Source organism: Dicentrarchus labrax, unplaced genomic scaffold (genome assembly GCF_905237075.1).
Source record: "Dicentrarchus labrax unplaced genomic scaffold, dlabrax2021, whole genome shotgun sequence".
Lineage (NCBI taxonomy): Eukaryota > Metazoa > Chordata > Actinopteri > Moronidae > Dicentrarchus > Dicentrarchus labrax.
Genome location: NW_026136716.1, coordinates 1,899,146 through 1,920,979, shown reverse-complemented (window position 1 = coordinate 1,920,979; position 21,834 = coordinate 1,899,146). Strand labels below are relative to the sequence as shown.

General features: G+C 39.0%; 1 protein-coding gene across 1 annotated transcript; it reads right to left on the bottom strand.

Annotated features, from left to right (window-relative positions):
- Positions 1-211: 211 nt before the first annotated feature.
- On the bottom strand, positions 212-10,900 carry LOC127378704 (cytochrome b-245 heavy chain). Its single transcript, XM_051427852.1, has 13 exons — positions 10,740-10,900; positions 9,819-9,911; positions 8,372-8,482; positions 8,029-8,113; positions 7,421-7,569; positions 6,293-6,474; positions 5,412-5,544; positions 5,146-5,238; positions 4,158-4,411; positions 2,952-3,114; positions 2,411-2,557; positions 1,944-2,068; positions 212-1,441 (listed from the first exon to the last, which is right to left on the bottom strand). The coding sequence occupies exons 1-13, from the start codon at positions 10,782-10,784 to the stop codon at positions 1,324-1,326; spliced, it is 1,698 nt and encodes a 565-aa protein (XP_051283812.1). The 5' UTR covers positions 10,785-10,900; the 3' UTR covers positions 212-1,323.
- Between the last annotated feature and the right edge of the window lie 10,934 nt (positions 10,901-21,834).

The following is a 21,834-nucleotide window of genomic DNA, read 5'->3' as shown; positions in this document are numbered from 1 at the left end:
GGAGCCAGAAGAACCTGATTCTTTCACAGATCATCTGTCTCATGTTCTACAGCGAGGACAAAGTAAAGGTTTCTGCGAATATGACAAAATTACGTACTTTAATGAATAAAAATTATAATGGCAACTTTTTTAATTAGCAACATAATCCATAACTTGATCTAAACTTTAGAATCAGATTATGTATTATATAAAGTATGTGCACACATGCATGTCATTTTTCTGGTTTTATTGCTCACAGGAATAGAAGAACAACAAAGCTGAACAAAAAATGGAAAGGAGAATAAATTCTCTCATTATATATAAAAGCCTCAGTAAGGATTCATGAAGAGTGGGTGCATAATTGTTCCGACTGAACCACAAAAAACAAACCACTTATAATAAAGTCTCAGTAAAATGATGGCCTTACACTAAAGTTCAATGAATAAAAGAGGATGTATAAATACACCTGGAGCAGGAAGCAGAGTTTGCTGATGCATCTAGTATCAAAACTGCTTTTCAGAAATTGTGCCCGGCAAATAGAAAACTAAATGAAACAGAAAAACAAAAACAGGAAGAAAAGTTTGGAAACCAATTTCACTCACTGATGTAACAGAAAAGCAGAACAGGGTGATGTGGAAAATACAGTGGGGTTATTTCCACTTCTTTTTGAGCAACAACGGCATCTTTGCAAAACTCATGCGGTGAAAAGTGAAGAGAAGAAGGTCAGTTCAATCAGGGTTCCCGCTCTTTTTAATCATCTAGTTTCCAGGACGTTTTCCAGGACTTGTCTTGACGATAAAGGCCCCCAACTATAATTTATAGATATATATATACATATAATTTACCAGTAAGCCGAGTATACACTTCACCCCTGTTTTATTTCTCTCAAATTGACTCATATACTTCAGTTTTCCTTTAACAGTAACACTAAAGCTATAATCTGTAACATTTCCTCATATCTATATGTAGTTGAGTTCAAACGTTTAAACTGGGCTTCTTCGAGAATTTCTCTCGCAGCTTCAGGAAAAAAGACTTTTGACACCAAAAAGGTCGCTGCAGTCGAGTTACAAACTAAACACACACCTGATCTGAGTGAGGGGCTAAAACACAATAAAACATTTCCAGGTGTTTCCATGACTGGAAAACTAGTCAGGTTTTCCAGGATGTGTGAGAACTGTGGTATATATTTAGGTAGATTCAAAAGATCACGTTTGTGTGTAAACTATTTGATGCATTAATACGGAACTGCCGGCCTCAGTAAACCAACTTCTCGCCCCCACCACTACTTGGGATGCTTCCTCTCTCAGGGGTTTTGTGGTTGTCGTTATTGTTTCGCGGTGGTTTTTAGAAGTTCTCTTTGTTGAAGATGAACTTGACGTCGGCCTCTGAGTGGGACAGACACTGTTTCTCCAGAGATTTCCCCAGCGCTGGTGGACCGCACAGGAAGACTCCCGCTTTAGTTCTACAAGGAACAAAAACACAAGTGTAATGTATGTGACTGTAATTATTATTATTAGTGGTGGTTAATTCTAGTGTGTGTAAACTGAGCGATTAAGACCTATGATCTCTAAATCTTACATCAGAGGTGAGTTTTTATGATGGTTTTACTGAAAATAAAAGCCAGAAATATGAGAAGAAATATCACAAGAAGAAGAAAAAAAGTGACTTATAAAACGAGATAAAGTCTAGTAAAGGTTCCCGCTACCTGCTCGCCAGACCACCATCCATAGACCACTATCCACCATAGAAGTAGTAGTAATAGTAGTTGTAGTATTAGTATAATAGTCTTACAGACATGAAAACTGTTCCAGTTCCTGATGTTGATTTTGTCCTGTACTTGTTAAAAGATAAAAATAAAGTGTGTGTGTGTGTGTGTGTGTGTGTGTGTGGGTGTGTGTGTGTGTGGGTGGGTGGGTGGGTGGGGGTGTGTGTGTGTGTGTGTGCAATGTGATAAAGGGCCTCACCCTGGGTGCTTTGACTCAATATTGGTGAACTCATTGTCCCAGTTAGGTTTCCCATAAAGAGTCTTCTGTTTGAGTCCAGTGATTGGGTCGTTCTCCGCCTCGTGGTGAACACGGAAGTGAGCCGCCTAATGAAAGATAAGACCACATGGCTCATATTAAAAAATGTTTACTAGTTTGTCAATATCAAATGGGTTAATACAGGTTTTGTCCTCAGCACCAGGGTGTCCTATCTGAGGTCATAAGCCAAAACAGTTAGGAACCAAAGCAATTTTGAAACATATATATATAAGTGGTTTGATGTTAGATTTTTATCTGTAAAATAACTAGTAACTCAGTAAAAAAGCAGGATAAAATGGAAATACTCAAGTAAAGTTACATTGTACTTAAATCGAGTACTTGAGTAAATGTTTCCACCACTGCGAGGCATAAGGAAAAGACCATAAAGACATCGCGTGACCCCGTCGTACCTCGGTCTCCTTCCAGCGGGTGAGGTAGATGTTGTAGCTGAGGAAGTCGGTCATGCCCTTCTCCGTCATCTGACCCTCCAGAGACTGCAGCAGGTCCGCAAACCACTCAAACGCCTCCGTCTCCGGGCAAAGCCAGTAGAAGTAGATCTGGGGAGGAGAGCGACGCACAACTTTATTCTTTTGAGTAACTTGAACATAAAGATGGTCCACTTGTACAGTAGCCTTTTCTGGTGCTTTCAGCTGTATCACATGGTCTTCATCTGCCAGTGGAGCTGGCTCAGAAAACTTTCCAAGGTCAAAAATTAAGTCGTAACGGTGCTATGGAAATCAAAACAGCTACTTAGGTTGCAACTATGATGAAGGCTGTACGATACAGTTGAAGTGGACTTACTGCTATCATTCCCAAGCTCAAGAATGAGCTTTGATGTTTGCGAGAAATTCAGATTAATAAAATAAAAAAAAGATAATAGTTGTGTTTGTTGTGGTTGAAAGCTCTGGAAAAATCCAGTAAGTGGAACTTGAGTTGGGTGACCTCCCTCACCTTCTTGGTGAAGACATCCTGGTTGTTCTGGATGCGTTTGTACCACACAGACTTAAGGATGGAGGCGAAAGGAGTCACACCGATTCCCGCGCCCACCAGCATCACAACCTCGTAACGAAACACGTCTTCACTGGCTGTACCAAACGGACCGTCTATGGCCAGCCTGAGAGAGACAAAAGATATCACTGGGACCTACAGCACAAACTTTTTCTATATATACAGAATATACATATAATCCCACTGGACAAAAAGGACCTGTACCCGGAAAGATTCAGTGGTAAACAGGTTTATAGATCTGGGTCCAGATCTGTACATCAGTGTTGCAGTAGTTTCCTTCACTAAAACTAGCAATAAAACAATGTAAACAACAATGGCATTTCCAGTGCTGTTTTTCTTAGTGTTAGGGTGGTTATGTGTTTACATGGAGACACAATTATGCAGGCATTTAGGAGAACCTCACCAGCACTGCTGTACGCAGGGTTTTAGAAATACTGAGGTCCAAAAACTGAACGAAGAGGGTCTGGCAGCATCAGAGCATTAAAGTAGTTATGTTTCAGCAATTATTTCACAACTTGTATTTTCTTCCCCTTGGAAAAATACTGAGGTCCAGACCTTGGCGACCTCAGTGGGGGTACGGCTGTGCTCGCCAGAGGTGGCAGTACCCAATAAGAAGTAAGGGGAATGAGCCGCTGTGACTGATACGTTCCATATATTATGAGCTTTTTTACTCTGCTGTATCAGTGCATCAGTATGCTGTTATCTCACACTGAAAGCTCCACTGGAAAGGAAGTCTGTTTTTTCTGCATCAAGAACTATTTAAATTTTTGTCAGCAAACACCAATGTTTGAATGGCTTGTTTGTGTACTGTAAGTACAGTCAATATGTATCCTTGAATATAATTTCCTCAGAGGCTCTTTTATGGCCGCTCTGAGGAGAGTAGTACTGAGTAGGAGCATCGTGTAAAGCGTATGAGTGTTGGGAGGATGGGTATATTGTATGATTTCATCTGTTCTCTGTCCTTCCAACCCCTTCTGAAAGGGTTAGAGTTGCACACAACAGACCTGTCCAGACTGTAAATGTGAGTTCCGCTGCCAGGCTTTCAGAGAATAGCTTTACTGGGGAGGCAGAAGATGCAATCAAATGTAATCATAAGCAATCTTAGGAGCAATTTTTCTCCATTATCAATCCCTTCCCATGTTGTCGTACCTAGGCAGTTTCCAGGCCTCCTGAGGTTCGGTTTTGTCTCCTACACAGGCCTCATACAGTGCCTGAGTCCAGTCTCCCACGATACGGATGTGGGCGCTGAAGTAGTCCTCCTCGGGGGCCGAGGTCAGAGTAAAGGGGTGCCACTCCAGCCTGGAAACGGACGGACACTGGATGAAGACATACTGACCCACCTCCATGTGGAAACCTTTCCTCTTCATCTGTAGCTCCAGAGTCTTGGAGGGGTGCATCACCACCTGAGGAATTGGTACGAATTTATTAGGTTTATTTATTTAAGCATTTATTTGTCAAATAAGAGCTGCAGCTAAAACATAATTTCAGTATTGATCCATCCAGTCTTTATTTTTTTCAGCATTTGCTTGATTATTTGTGTAGTCAATACAGTAAAATGTCAGAAAATAATGAAAATTGCCCATCACAACCTCCAGGAGCCCAAGATGATGTCTGCGCTCACGTCATTGTGGTCATATTTAATTATATCAATACAGAAGAGAGAAAAGCAGCAGATTTGGAGGATGATGTTTGGCATTTCTGTCTGATAAATGACTGAAATTATCTGATATACTCTAGTTGATCATCCCAAGGAAAACCTGCTATTTTTGCATTCCAGGAACTGTTTGGGTTCCGAACCCATTTATTTTTGGCTGAATTGGTTCAGAACTCCTGCAGAGTCGGTTCCCTGTTGGTGGAAAAGGCAGTTGCCAGTTTATTAGGTGCACATAGCTAAACCTAATGCAGTCTAATACGACAGTCTAGTCTGGCGATTTAGTGATATCTAGTGGTGTAGTTGCTGATTGCAACTCCCTCGTGTCATCCTCCAAGCATGTAGGACAAACTATGGTGGCCGTGAAATGCGCAACAAAGGTGAAACGAGCGTGCTGGGGTTCAGCGTCTCGCTCGAGGACACTTCCACAGCACTTCCTTGACAGGCCATGACTGTTCACATCTTTTTTATTTAGCACATACACACCTTGGTGATGACCACTTTCTGGTGGGATCGATAGATGCGGACGAGCCTCTCACACACATAGAGGATCATGGGGCCCACAACCCACTTCCATGTCTGAAGAGAAGGAAAATAATGGGAAAAAAGAGTATGTTAAATGCTCTCAAAGCATCAACGTCTTTTCTGCCTGTGGCTTGAGTCAAAAACATATGAGCCATTATATGACTTCACACCAATGTAGTGCATTAAAAGCATTTCCCTTGAAAACCCTGCAGTCTTTAACAGCTCACCATTGGTGGGTTTCCAGCAAACTCAGGTACAGCACAGTTGGACCCATTTGTTCCCCAGTCTTCAAACTGGTCGGCACAAACATCGGGGATGTTTGTCTTCAGGCTAGCGGCCGTCTGTCCTCGCACAATCCTCCTGCAGCCAGCGAACAACACCAAGGAGGAATGAATATTTAATAATGAGTATTATTACTGTTAATATTAAAAGTGAAACTCAGGGAATCTGGACCTTGTAGTGTTTTAATAATATTATTAGATATATAATATTATAACATCAGTATTGGCTAGTAGTTGGCTAAAGTGGTACTTAAATGCAAACCACACTTTATCTAATTTTATATTAGGCCACATGTAGTTTATATTTCATATACAATTTGAAATCAGTTTGCATTGCGTCCGCACCCTGTGTGTCAAGTTTGGTTCTACGATATATAAAATAGGTCAGTAAATGTCCCGTCTGTGAATTTTGAAGCTTTTCTTAAAAAAGGCGTTTGCTTTCTGCCATCTGTGCAGAGACTGAGATATCACAGCTGATGATGGTTTACAGGTACAAGTGAGGAATAAGTGATAAGGCACTATAAATTGCCACAGCTGGAAGTAACAACAGCTGTTCTGGTGCTGTTGATGAACCCCCCTGAGGCACCACATCAGTGAAACTGCATCTATGCTCACTGATATATCTCACGGGTGGTACAAGGACAAGTGCCCAAGACTGAGACAGAACCAGGCATATGTGCATTAGTGGCCATGCCCAAGACAAGACAGAGTCAAAACAGTATAGACAAGTCAGAAAAAAACTGTCCAAAGCAGCTTCTCTATCTCTAACTACAGATTATTTAGTAGGTATTTCTAAAAAGTTAACTTAATTAACTGTGCCTTCTTACCCAAAGCCGTGGAATACCAGTCCAATGAAGAAGATGACAAAGAGATGGTGCGTGTACCAGAACACCTCGAAGTAGGACCTGCGGATGACCTCCATGGAGGAAGTGATGATGAGGATGAGGGCTAGCGTGATGGCCACGCCTGTCAGACCGGCAATGGTGGTGAACATGACGATGGTAGGGTTCTGCACCAAAACACAGGTTTGTAACAATCAGGTACTTCAGATATTTACTGATTATCATTTTTTTTTATCAAACCTTTTCCTCATTTTCTCCTACAATATGTGCACAGAGCTGATTAGTCATGGCAGTGGGTTGTGGTCACAGAAAGGTCGAACAGTTACTCACTTGTTTCCACTTAAATCAGCCTTGCAGGTGATGTTTATGTGCATGTTATGTTTTGTCATAAATCCTCTCACTATGGAGACGGGCTGGAGGCATGTACTGCTGGTTGTGATGTAAGGTCAAAAAGGGAAATACAGTTTTTAAGTATGAGGCTAGTTTGGATGCTAGAAAGCAGACTGGTTGACGTGAATTTCACTGGGATTATAGGACATTGTTTATAAATTACACTCTAATGTGATAATTGATGAAATGGATTACAGAAAACATTTAAAAGTAGCACTAAACTAAACACTAAACATTAATGATTAAGTACTCTTTACAGTTGTTTTCACAGTACTATACTGAAATCTTGCATTTGCAACATTTGAAATCGAACTGTAGTTCAAAGCAAAGGAGAAAACCAACCTTACAGTAATGTGAGCTTTTAGCACAAATTTTAGTATGTTTCTGGCGTCAGATTCAGAATATTTCAGAGCCTGGATTAAAAAAAAGTGGAAGAGGACTGGAGAAGCTTTCTTTGTTTTATAGCTTTTGAAGCCTAAAAGTGTATCTGCAAAGAGGAAGTTTCTGAAATGACCACATATCTGAGAACGAATACCCCCGAAGAGGAAGTTTATCAGATGAAGTAAATTTTTTTCTCATTGAAACCAAATTTTGCAATTAAATAGAGGGGAATTTACAGATTTTAGCAACACAAGAAGCATCCAACAAGTATGACTGAAAAAAAAACAAATAAGCTGCAAGTTTTCTTTGTGAAACTTGTATTCTCCAGTAACTACAACTCACCGTCTCGTTAGACCTAATGGGGTTCAGGAAGGACGCATTGTCCCCAGTGCCAATTTCAGACAGGATGAAGGGCAGAAGGCTACTGTTGCGATTTAGCTGGGCATCCATGAAATACTCGAAGTTAAACAAGTGTGCAACGATGTGCACGGCTAGGAGAATGTGAAAAAGGAGAGACATGTTATGACAGTGTCTTTAAATACTCAAAACTTATCTCAAATAACTGAAGTTGCTTAATGCTGCTCGTAACTAATTAAAATGACTAAAACCAATATGAAGTAATAGTAAAGATTGAGGTTCAATCAGTTGGGAATTCAGTTGTTCATTATTTGGAGTTTGGAGAGGGAACAGTATTGTTATATTTAAACACAGTTACTTTCTATTTGATTCTTAATTCAAAATCCCCTGAATTAGCATATTTCAAACTGTGTTTTATTGGGCAACTTGTTAATGTATAATGTAAACATATAATGGCTTATAGGTGTTTGACTCAAGCCACTTTCTTATCTTAATGTGGATAAGTAAAACATAATAGCAAAAATCAGATATAGTCTTATTTTTCCAGAACTGATTATTGTAACACCCTTTTACATCTGTAGTTAGAATAATACCTGTATGGAAGGCGATCATGTAAGCCACCAGTTTGTGAAAGGTAAGGTTTCGATCTAGTTGACGAGCTGCTGTGCGGCTGCAGCACTGAATACAAACAAGAAAAACAACAATTAAAATGATGAGCAATGAGAAATCGAAGCAGAAACTAATCAAAATAAACCCCAACAACAGCAAAAACGTTATATAAAATCAGTCCTCTAATTGTTACAAAAAGCAAACATTACACAAATTGGATCTGTCATTTGCTGTAAATACGTAATTGCCTTCATTTTAATAGTTGAATAAATGGTTACTTCTCATACTGCTCAGTGATTTGGAGTAACCCTTATTTTTTATGGATACCTGGATGGAGCCACGAAGGAGGGTGAGGAGGTTTCGACAAACTGGCAACAGAATGAGCATGCAGTTGAAGTTGAGGCAGGCAGCAGGAGCTCTGGCCCAGGACAGAGCTTGCTGATGGGTTAAAGCAGAGCAGTTGGTTACTTCAAAATGTAATCAGGCTACTTTATGGTGCTCATTTTAATATGTTCTTCACATAAACATGATACTAATATTATCCTTAACCTAAAAGTTTTCTAAAAAAAGGTTCAAAGCAACAACTTTTGTGATGATATTTAAATATAATAAAACACATAAGTTCACAAACAGATTGAAGGAGTCTTTGTTTCACTTCTGCTCACTCGGCGGCGGCTCTGCAGCCGGTGCTATTGACTCATTGTTTCATGAAGCCAGCTGTGACCACAGAGCAAACTTAAATCCCTGACATCAGACCTACTTCCCTTCACTACAAGGCAGTTTAATTGTATATAGAAGTTGCAGAAGATAAGGGTTTAGAGACGCTTACATTCAGGAGGATTTTATACTGTGGCACCTTGTTATGGGAAAAACAAAAAGGAATCTTATTTTAAGTTGAATCATCAAAGTTGGTATCTTTCTCAGTAAATATGTATTTATTTGTACTAAATGTGTAACATGATCAATTTTCATCATTGTATTTCCCTTGTTTGCCTATTTTGTCAGACCATTTTATGACAGTGAAACGTGTTTACAAGTTAGTCTGTGGCCTGTGCTTTGAGAAATATCATATAGTAAGTTATATTAATTAATATTTCATGCAGTATTACACTGCTGCAGGGACGTGCACAGATATTTTGGGGGGCTGTTGCTCTAACTTGAGAAAAGGCCCATGAATAACCAGTAAGTAAGCACAGTATTATTAAAATAAGCTGTATACCTAACACGGTTTCTAGTTTTTCTTGTCAACCACGAGCTAATTCAGGCTACACTTCCACATATCTGGTGTGAACAAGTTATAACCGATCATCGTCCTTTTGTGACTCAAATCTGCTAAAATGTCAGAAAATGCCATCACAATTTCCCTCTTAAACGATTGCTCAGTATTCCAAATAGTAATAATAATAATAATTTTCTATTGATTGAGTAATTGTTGCAGCTCTAGATCTGTATACTGTGCTCTGCTGTGTGACATACAGTCTAAGAAAGGAGAGAGAAGAGCAGGTGTGCTGCAGTGAGCGTTATTAAAGCACTTTGATGTTAATGGGCCCTTAACATTTAGAGGAACTGAAAGAGACTGTGTTCTGTTTTTCAAAATTACTGCTTGCACACTTTCCTGCACCTTTCATGAACGGTTTGATTAGTCGTTTATTTTTTGTTGTGCAACGATTTTGATGCTTAAAGACAGCAGAGCATCTCATAGAAAGAGATGATAAAGGTGCAGTATCAGCACACAACACTTAACACTAAATTCATCAATATTAGTGATGCTCACCCCAAGCAGGACCCTGGTGTAAAACCACCTCTCCACCAGGAAGGCCATGTAGAATTGAACAAACAGGAAGGCATTGATCCCCAACCATACCAGCTGTAACACAGACACAGACACATTGCATGTTATATAAAAATGTTTCACTCCAATTCAGTCCAGAATAATTCATAATTCCTGAATAAAACAACTGAAATATGTCTCAGAATTCACAGACAAGGCCGGGAATCATTCAGAATTTACAGAAACAATACCTTCTTCAGTACTGATACCAAAATAACACTTTATTCATTACATTGTTGGGAAACATGTTTTAAAAAAATGTCATATGACAAAAGAAGCCAAACGAATGTCAGATTCTATACAAACACGTCACAAAGACGTACATTTTCAAATTTAAAGCTACTCATTTGTTCAATAGCACAAATACTTTCTAGACACTGTGTCCTTAATTTAGATTATATTCAGCCCACACTGTATTTCTGCCAGTTTCATTTTGAAAATGCCTAAAATCATCCAGTAATTCACAAGAAAAAGTCTGTAGCCGCAACATATTTTTTCTCCTTTCCTACATCTTGCAGCCCCTCACATTTAAACTGGGGGTCCAGTGGGAGCTTTTTAGACTCAAAATACAAAATAGTCATGTTTTAAATCACTTTTGGTACTTATGAAACTCGATCTAACAAAAACTATTGAGGCTCTGTATCCTGCCTCGTTCACAGAGATGCTTTATTGTGATGATTCAGACCAGATTTTATATAAACTTCAACTATCCGACTTCAAAATCAATCCTTAAATGTGCCTTTAACAAGCAGATTTAACACAATATAAATACAGGCGATGACAGCAAACACAATAACAATTAAGAACCAAGAAGAATGAGGAAAATGATATATTTTATATATATATATATATATATATACTCACAATAACAAAGACGGAGAGTCCCTCATTGGCAGCAAAGTTCCCCATGGTGGAAAGTGCTTCTGAAAAGGTGTGTGTGTGAGGGAGAGTGTGTTAAAATGGTAAGAGAGAAGGAAGCAGGAAACACTGAAGGAGGAGAGCAAGGGGTGCAGCCGTCTGATTACTCATTTTATAACCCTTTTAAGGAGCAAATAAGGAAGTGGCCCTTCACAGTTTTTCAGAAGGAAGGTCTGTTGTCTCACTGGGTTCCGCGATTGTTCTTCCAGTCATAAAACTGTCCAATCTGACAGGAGTCTGTAATCTCAGTGTTTATCTTTGAAACATTTAATCACAGCTAGTGCAAACAAAAGCTGTTCAGAGGCCAAAGAAAGAACAATAATGAGCCTTAGAAACCATAAGGTTTTATTTGTTTCTGGTTAGATAAAAAACTTAAAGCAGCTCCTATTCCAAGAGTTCAGATGTTCCTCTATGTACGGGTCAGGGTTAGATATGATTGCAGATTGCATTTTTAAAAAACTTAATTTAAAAAAAACCTTTTCTTGCATTTTCCTTACTGACTATCAATTAATCAATCAATTAAAATATAAAGCCGATCCCAAGAGATCTGTCTTCGGATGTCTTGTTTTGTTTTTGTTGTTTAAAATGGTATAAGACTGAAAATCATCACATTGGAGAAGCCAATGAAATCTGACTGACTGAAGTGCCACACCATTATCCTGAACTCTTCCAATCACACTGTCTTTCAGAGGCTGTGGTGGGTTAGATGACCTAACGCATCCGTTGCTATCAACCATGTAGTGCTAGCCTGTCAGGAAGGGGACTAAATAACGCTCCAAAGTTAGGCTAAATTATGATGGAAAGACTGGCATGGCCATTTTCAAAAGGATCTCTTGACCTCTGACCTCAAGATATCTGAATGAAGATCAGGGTTCTGTGGGTACCAAGAAGTCTCCCTTTTGCAGACATGCCCACTTTATGTTAATCCCATGCAGTTTGGGGCAAAAACCATGCAGTTTTATACATGTGGTATATTATTTTTGCCCAGCATACTTGAATATTTCTGCAGACTGGGGTCCATCAACATTATTGGAATTAGATAAATTGGGAATGACTGGAAAGTTGAAACACATACTTCATCCCACCCCTGTGTAAGTGCCCCACTTGTGCCACCTCCAGTCGAAAAAGTCTGCAAACGCCCCTGCTGCCACAGACACCCCATTCGTAACACTCTAAATATATAACTATTGCCATACTTGCCATCACATTGCCCCACTCGGTGATAGTGACTTAAAAAAGGCCTTTAAATCATCTTTGATTGACAAAAACAAACAACTTCACAAATGTTGCTAAATTCTCACTGGTTCACAGAAATACATCATGTTTTTCCATAAGAGCACCACGCACTTCAAACTTATTACAAAGACATTTATCGCCCAACTTTGTCAGAAAATGTTGAGAAAAGAGTCACAGGACATTTAAAAGCACATCATTCCAGCAGCTTCTTAAGAATAAACCTACCACACCACTTTCTAAAGTTCGAGACACTTACAAACATGAAGTGGAAGAATCTGAATCGTCTTGCAGTGGCCACGCCCTGCTGTCACGAGCAGGGGTCCTGGATGTATAAACACTGGAGCCCAGGTGACCGTTAAGAAGGAAGTTGATACTTGATGGTGACATTGTGAATTTTAGGCAGAGGAAGTGGCAGATTACTAAATGTGAAGTAAAACAGAAGACTAATTACCACATGCTTCCTGTTTCAAGCTAAACTGCAGAAAGGGAAACACCTGAACTGACATGTAAATTTGGTTCACATTGGAAAATTAAAGCACGAGCAACAGGTACATTTTGTCAAATGATCAGTTCACATCAGGGTGGGCAGCTGTTTGATTTAAAAAATGTGGCAGCATTATTAACTGAAGCTTAATGCCTTTAAAACGAGAGCAAAGCCGATCCACAGCCTTTTAGTTTCCACTCTGTGTAATGAAATGAGATTCCAGCAGCAACACAGTTGCATCTCATTTCCTGTAATAAATAATTATTCACTCTACAGCTTTTCCCTGCTGGTAATGAACAGATCCAGGGGTCCTTGAAGGGTTGCAGCATGATAGGGTCGGTCGCCTGTGTCCAGACCATTGATAGTGTATATTTACTGAAAAGAGATTCTGGGTCTGTGAAGTGAAGCCAATGTGAAAGTTTCTTAAACACGCCTTCTTTCTAATGGCCAGCAGGGGGCAGCTCCATGGACTGGATTGAGATTATGGAGAAATGAGACGAGCTCAGTAAACAGTTTGATCAAATATGAATCAATACATTAACTATTTCTCACTTAAGATCTTTTAGGTTTTAGTGTACTTTTATCATTAATACGAGTGTGTGTGACCAGGCAGGCCGCCATTGTTTCCAGCTGGATGATTTGAAACCAAATGAGAGCAACTCAACCTGCAATACGTCGCCGCTGCTGGCTCCAGCACCACAGGCGGGACTAATGCTGTTGTCAAGCTGTTGGCTAGACTTGGACCTGAGAAGGTCTACGAGTCCTGAAATATGTTCCGAAATCCCTGCTTTATAGTTCCAGGGGACCTATCTCAGGATCCAGTGGTTTTTGAGAAGGTTCAGGAGTAACGGAGGGTTTCATTTGTCTTTGATAAGATCAACACTGCAGGGGTTTCTAAGAGCAGCTCCAAAGGCCTTAAGGTTAAAACACACAGCCGCCAAACAGCCACCCCTATGTCACCCCATGTCACTTCACATCACTGTCCTATTTCCGTCATCATGGTGTCTGAAATGAATGATGAGGGTTGAAGAAGGCCAACAGCACCGTGAATGGAAATCCGACTTTCACTCGGGATTATCGACGATAAGATCACTGTGGATTCTCCGGAGGGATTTAATGTCAGTGATTACATCACAACAATTGAGGTTAAAATGGCGAGCATGAAAGTACCTAAAGTCCTGCACGAGTGAACTGGAGAATGCCGGCGAGGTTGCCTTTGAGCATAACATCGCTTACTGTGTCAGATATCTGTCAGGGGCTCACTGTGGTTTTTATTATCTGATTATGTTCTTCAGGGCTGCAGTATATTAATAAAGTTTTAAGGCTTTAAAGGCATAAACACTTGCAATCATGATACACTAAACTAATCACTATATAGTCCAAACATAAGATGATTAAAATGAGATTAGTGTCTGCTAATGCAGCAGGTCACACACCCTAGAAAATGCAGAAACAATGTTTGTGTGTTACTGCCACCTAGAGTGTGTCGGATGACCAGGGTGGAAAGTGAAGTAGTTGAATATGGTTTATTTTAGGTATTGTTGTGTATTTCAATTTTCTGCTACTTTTTACTCTCCAGAGTCTGTGTAATCATACAAAATAAAACCAACAAATAAATAAAATAAAGACTTAATTGGTCGCAGGGGAAAATTCACAAGCTACCAAACAGCACGTAAAATAATATGTATTCAAATCAGCTCCACCTTTACCGGCTGCAGCCTTTAAGTGATCACATTAATGCATCAATAATTATAATAATATACATTATTCTAAAAAAGGGACAGCAAAATGCATTCATTTACTTTTGGTACTGATAATTACAATATTTGTATTATTTAAAAAAAAGAAAAAGAAATGGAACGGAAGGAACAGTTGTTATTAGGGACGGTTCGTTGATTGAGTTTTGGTTGAACTCAGGATGCATTGTTGAATCTGTAAAATCTGATTTATTTATATATCATTATTAGTTGAGGGCTTCATTATTTAGAAATGTGACCGACCATTTTATATTTAGATTGAGTCCTCCTCTCCAAGCTGGTCAAGCTGTGCTGAATTATACTGGCATCTTTTCTGGTCCGATTAAGTCACTGAAGGTCTGTCATCAGTTTCTGTTTGTGAGAAAGAAATGAAATATTTGTGAACAATAAACATTTCTTTGCCATTATTGACTTGTACATTCTTTCTGAGAATGAAAAGAATTGTATCAATCAACCTACTGCTCAATGTCAGCAAAACCAAGGGGCTGGTTCGCTGAATAGCACCGAGGTTCCAAGAATCCTGAATCCTGAGTGGAACTAGTTCAAGAACCAGAGCTGATTAAGTCATCTCCACCCTCGTTCAGAAAGCACAGAAACAACTGTATTTCTTAAGGAAAGGCAAAATCCTCTGAGGAGCAATAGAAATCCTGCTGCCATCTGGGATAAGGTACAGGAGCTTCCGCTGCCGTACCACCGGACTACAGAGCAGCTTCTTCCCTCCATTATATAAAATATTTTTTTTTCAATTATTTATTATTATTTTAATTTTATTGTTAATCATTTTTGCATATATATTGTTTGTTTCTGAGTAGCATAAAGGGAACTACAACCTGAATGTAATTATACATCCCTGCATTGTAAATGACAATTAAATAACCTTGAATCCTTGAATGTTTAATTAATTCCACTTAATGAAGCAAAACAATGCTCTTCAAGGAAAAAATGTATGTGTGTGTCCATGTTGTGGCACAGTGCATATAAGGAAGAGTGTATTTTGTCAAACAAGCAGGCAGATGGTTGTAGGAGCGAGCTGGAAAAATACATAATTCAGACTGAGCAAGGTTGCAGTTTAATAGCAGAGTGACAAACAGGAGATGTGACAGAATGAGTCCAATACCACACACACACACACACACACACACACACACACACACACACACACACACACACACATACACACACACATACAGATGTTCTGCAGTGAAAACGTGAATGGAACATGCTTTTGAGAGCTGTAAGATTATTTATATAACGTAATGATACATTACTGTATGTGTTTACAACACTGCTGTTTTATAACCTTTCTATTGCTCAAGACCAAATTACACCTATGTATGTTTTATGCTCTTTTCTTCTTTTCTGATTTCTCACCTTCACTTTCCAAACTGACTATTAATCACAGAATTCAGTAGGAGGGAACACCTTGTCATTGATTGAGTGACAGTGAAGAACATTCAGAACTTCAGCATCTGTTGTTGAACAATAAACATTTATGGTTTGTTTGTTACAATGTTGTGAAAGTACAATAATGTTTGCAGGATAGTAAAATAGATGGATGGAACTGTACTGAAACCTTCAACTATTTCAATCCAAGGTAAAGTAAGCCACAATAACTAACCCTTGTCTGACCGATCCAGAATATTCCTTTCCTTGATAATTTCTTTAGCAGTAATGATCCACATGTCTACATACCAGACTCAAGTTGACAATAACTTTAAAAATCTAAAATCCTTGGACTAAATTAATTAAATCCTTCATCCGGTTTAAATCTAGAGTTAAAAAGCAGGCGACCGGCGAGACGCAGTGTTACCTAAATAAAATGACGGATTTCTCTGAGTTTGAACATTGTCGGAAACATTTGGGATAATATAAGAACTCAACTCAACTACAAAGAGAACATTGAGCCAGAGTTTATACACTGTTTAATTATGTAAAATGTCAAAAGTTAACATAGGATGAGACAGTACAGCATGGCAAAAGATGAAGCACAGTGCTGGAGGTGAAGGTTAAAGCAACACTCACATGGTTTGTAATTTAGACAAAAGGCCTTCTAGTGATTTTCCCTTCTAATCTAGGGGAAGGGGATTAGATTAAATCTGTTGCATAGTGGCCGTGACCTCACCACCGACCCATTTCACAACACATAATCACAAAGAGCTGCGCCATACTGTGGTTTCTCCTTTATATGTTTGAGCCACTGAAAAGGCTGCAGCTGAGACAGTCAGGGTAGGAACGTTCCTGGACTGTTTGGTGCCTTGAACCGGGAGTCATATTCATTTCCTAAATAGCACTAAAAGCTTCTAGCTATGAGTTTCCTCTGTGTAGAGAAAGCCGTTGAGAGCAACTTTAGAGTGGAAAATGTCTGTAGATATTACAGTGAAAAACTTTCAAACCATTAAAGTAATAGACCGTAAACTGTAGATAGGTGAGATACAGTTTCTGCAACAGTAAAACATATCTTATGGCAAAACCTTTATTTATACCGCATTTTTAAGGAATTTCTACGGAATAAATATGTTCTTTTTAGATCACAGACTGTAAATTGCACATGAGACTAAAACTGCTTCATTTGATAGTAAAAACGTGTAATTATACGGTAAAATATGGAATAAAACTCAACTTAAAATCAACAGTACTAATATCATTTTACCGTAAAGTACAAAAAGTTCTTCTATATTTTAACAGGATAGCTAAAAGAAGTGGTAGGGTTGATGTCATCGCTTTGATTCATAAATGACTCACTATCTTTACGCTTTGGTTGACTATGTGTCAGTGAATATGAAATAAAATATAAAGCTAAAAACAATTAGTTTGTTAATAGATGAGCGGAGTATTTGTAACATTACCTTAACTTTTTGGTTAAAAAAAAAGGCACTGTGCTATAGAAGTACAATTCCAGTAGGCTACAGCATAAGCTGTTCAACAAGCATAATAAAAAGTATAGCATAGTTTTGTCTCTTTAGTTTGCTATACCCTTTTCACCTAATGCAGATTTAAACACACATTATAGCCTTTTATACCATCTGCACTGAATTTAATTCATGTCTCATTTTTACTAATAATGCCATTCACTGTTAATATTGATTGACTATTATAGACTTTTAAAAGAAGAGCCTTGTTTTATTTTCCTCCATTTTTGCCCGTACTGTTGGGCCTTGTGTTATTAATGTTATATTTTGTGTGTAACTATATGTATTGTATGTGATACAGGTTTTGATAAAGTTATTTAAATAAAAACATCTGCTGTTACCATGGTATCCATGTACTTTTTTATTGAGCGATGTAATTTTGGAATGCGACAACATTCCGTCTGACATCATCAAAGGAATGAAAAAGAGGCCTTTGATGATGTCATACGGAATGCTGTCGGATAAAGGAATGAGACTGAACGAAGAGATTTTAATTCAGCATCTATCAGGACAGTTTAATCAGGACAGGCGACTAGACGGATAAATATTGTTCACTGAAGAAACACACATAATCAGAACACACTAGAAAGAGAAAAAGAAAAATGGCAACAGAAACAGCTCTTGACCGCCAGGTGAGATTATATGTTAAAGACTGGGAGATGGAGGTGAGTGAAGAACTACTCTCCACCAAGATGAAGCTGTTGTCTTGTAACAGGTGTCAAAGGTCCAACCTGAAGTTTAAATATAAGACCCAGAGTGCAGTCCTTGATCTGCTCCAGGGTAAAAGAACAATGGACACTCCTGGTATAACAGAGTTGAGGGAAGAAGCTGCAGCTGTCAAAGTGATGCTGAATGACGCCGAAGTCAAAAACCAGGAGTATGCTGCCAAGCTTAAAGTCCAAGTAAAAATAACTAAACAATTTAAACTCCAGCTCGATCAAGGTCGTCAGAAGCTGAACCAGTTGACTGTGAAAACAGATAAGATTATTCAGGACCTCTGCTGTCAGATGAAGGAGGACCAGTTGAGCTCTGCCTCCAGATTGTGTGCAGAATCTGCCATTAGTGAGGATCTTCGTTCCAAGCTGCAGGAGGCCCAAAAACAGCTGCAACAGTCTCCTAGTCAGAGGAGGATAGAGGCTCCTGCTGATCTGTCAGAGCTTCTGCTGCAGCTGAAGAAATCCACAAAGGAGCTGGAGAAGCACGCTTTCAGCATTCTGTCCATTGAACAGCAGGCTGCAGAGCCAAAGACAGACGAGAAGCTTCAGACTGTAAGAACAGGTAAGGATCTCTGTGTCAAGATGCAGGAGGCACTCCAAGTCATGGAGAAGTTCCACAAACGTATGCTCTGCAACACAGAGAGTGAACTGTCTGCACCTGCTTCAGAGACTGCAGACAGTGAGATTCCTCAGATCAACAAAGAGGAGGAAGTGATTTTCATGAAGCTCAGTCGGTTTCAGGAAATCTTGGGGGACGCAATCGATCAGGCTTGGGAAGCCCAAGAGATTCTTATAAAGAGTCACAAAGTGGAGAATGACAATCTTGCAACTGCTGTGCAGTCGGCCAAGGAGCAGCTGAACGTCCAACGTCAAGAGTCAACAGAAGTCTTGCAAGAGAAGGAGCGAGAGTGGGCAGAGAGGTTAGAGGAGCTGGAGAGGAGGTTCAGAGAAGTGACCGACAGGAAGCCAAGGAAGAGGAACTGTCAAGATGTTTGCATGCTGCTCTAGAGCAGCTGCAGAAGGGTAGGAGGACTGTGGTTCCTAATGAACACCATCCTCCTCAGAGGTTGCTCGTCAGCTTCATAGAGAGCTTGAGCCCGTCATACATTTACGAATCCTGCTTTGGCGAAGGCGTGACCTACCAGACTCTTCCTCTGACTGGCTTATCCTGATATCCTTACCCAAACCAGCTCAACCAATGAAGGCAACCAGTCCAAGTCGATCAGAGAGTGAGGTGGGTCATGCCTTCGCCATAGTAGGATTCATACATTTGCAGCCCAATGGTTGCTTTGGGCAGCATGGTGGCTCAGTGCCTAGCACTGTTGCCTCACAGCAAGAAGGTCCTGGGTTTGATTCCCAGTCGGGCTTCGTGTGGGTTTTCTCCGGGTGCTACGGTTTCCTCCCACCACCAAAACATAGAGTTAAATTGGCTATCAAGACATATACAACTATTCCTATAAACAAGTTAAATAAAAACATTAGAATAAAGTCAACCTTTTCTGTTTAATTTCTGTAAATAATTATAAGTTGCATGTCTCACATTCAAACCCCTGTACTAAATTTCAGTGGCAAAATATATAAAATGGCTGATGCTCTGCTGTTTTGGAAACAATTCCAAAACAAAACCAAGTCCAAGAATTTCAGTTTAGAGACCGTTTATATGGATCTTTACATAGTGCAGAAATGGTTAGGTGTTGGTTTTGAACGTTTGTAAATCAAATTTATTCTTAAAATGTTCTTAACAAAAGGACATCTAAGTTTTCAGTTTGGGTTTAAGTAGCAGGCACCAAAGGAGTTGACCCCAATATTTGCCGGTATCCAAAAATGGCCTTACACCTGCAACAGAGTCATTTTCTCCACACTGCTATTATCCATTCAGGTGTTAATTACATGTCAAATACCTGAGGCCTTCCTCAGTACCATGGTCCTTTAATGTTACAGTGATCTGACAGCCTCACAACTTAGACACAGAGGATCACCAAATCAATACACTGATTACTAAATCTAAAACTTCTGATTTAGTTCAGAGCGTCTTGCAGATTCAGTGTTTTCTTCTCCCTGATGTCTGGCCACTGTTCTTTCAGCTCTTTGGTTGTAATCGAATGCAGGACAAGGTTGTTGATCAGAGACTGAGGGCTCCGCAAATGTTGGTTTTCGGTTTAGATCTTAAATAATAATCTGAACTTTAAAAATAACTATTTCATTTAGTTTTCTTCACAGAAATGAATGAAATGTGTGTGCCTAAGTACAACCATATAGGGCAGCTCAGTCAAAAACTGAAACAATATGAGCTTCAGCAGCTTTACAGCCAGGCAACTGAGTCATGCTCACCTGCATCTGTCTGTTATTCTGCTTTTTTCTGCACTTGTAACATTCATGTTATGTCATCCATTGGTGGTGTTGGCTGATGTAGCACAGGTTTATATTGCTTTAATATGGACAGTAGCTCCTGCATAACTGACATGTTCATGTTTCAGCTGGTAGAAGAATGTTTTTAAACGCACTCCACTGCCTCCATCCTCCTCCTTCACATCAGCTTGCGTTTAGCTGCCTCATTGCCTCCATGGCTGCACCCTGGGTCCTGAATCTGTTTGATAAATCATTCAGAGGAGGATGCACTCTTGCTAATATGAGTCATGCCTCCTGGCTTCGGGGCATTAAGCAGTCATGCTGTTCTCATTGGTTAAACATCAGTGAGGAGACAGTAAACCAACAGAGCAACACACAGTGGAAGCCTCCCGGCACGAACCAAACAAGCTGCTCTGGAGAATAATCTGATTATTTTTGTCTCTGTGGGGCAAAGCTAGCGCTGATGTGAGGTGACTGCCCTTTCACACGTTGTCTGAGGCTAACGGTGCTGCTGCAGGATCCAGGTTTCCTAAAACTCTCTTAAAACATCCTGAAACTCTTCAGGTGCTCATGTGTCTGAGTTGTTGGCCCCTAAGAAATCATTTTAAACCTACTAAGTACTAGTAGTACTTACTACTATAGTAGTAAATAAAAAAATTTGCCATTATGAGATGAAAATACATTTGAAAATGAACATTTTGAAAGAATAATTGTTATTATCTGAGCTTGAAAACTGCAGTTGATAAAACAATTTGAAGCTTTTGATCATATCAGCAAATGAAGTGCTCAGAAGGCATCAACATTTGAACTTTATTTCTATGACAGCTGGACAAACAGCTGAGGAAGCTCATGTAACTGGGTTTTAATAACCAACTGAGTAATTATTGGATCAATTATTAATAATTCAGTAATAATAATGATCAATATGGAAGCTCAATTTCACCAGTCAATTGAATTTTGAATTATGATTTACCACTGTTTGATTTTGGCTTAGTATTGCATATATACATTTCTCTTATTTTCATAATTCTGACTTAAAAAGTAATTATTTTTTATTTATGATCACATAAAATTACAAAGTCAAAATGTCTTCTACTCTCTTATCATTTTGACTTAAAGAAACACATTTTTCAGGTTGTGTCTCATAATGATGCTTCAGTATGTTGTAATAATTTATCTATTTATTTAATAAACTTTTTGTCAGAAGGAGCAAAAACAAAACAATGCAAATGATTTAAATAACCTTATTTGAAGTCAAAATAGTGAGATGGTACTTATTTCAAACATCAGACACACTGTACTAAGTCACAATTGTGACTTTTAAAGATTATGGGATAATGAATCAAAACTTTAACCTAATTTGACTCATTACTTCATGAAATGTCTCCTACTTTCCTATAATTTTGACTAAAAGAGACAATATTTTGAGGTCGTGTCTCATAATATCAATTTAGTATGTTATCTGCTAATTGGAATAAATAATTCTAATTTAAAAGTGTTTTAATATTTCTATAATTACATTGACTCTGTATCTCTGTTTTAACTAGAATTAGTATGTTTTTATATTTTTGGTTTTTCTTTTGTTTTCCT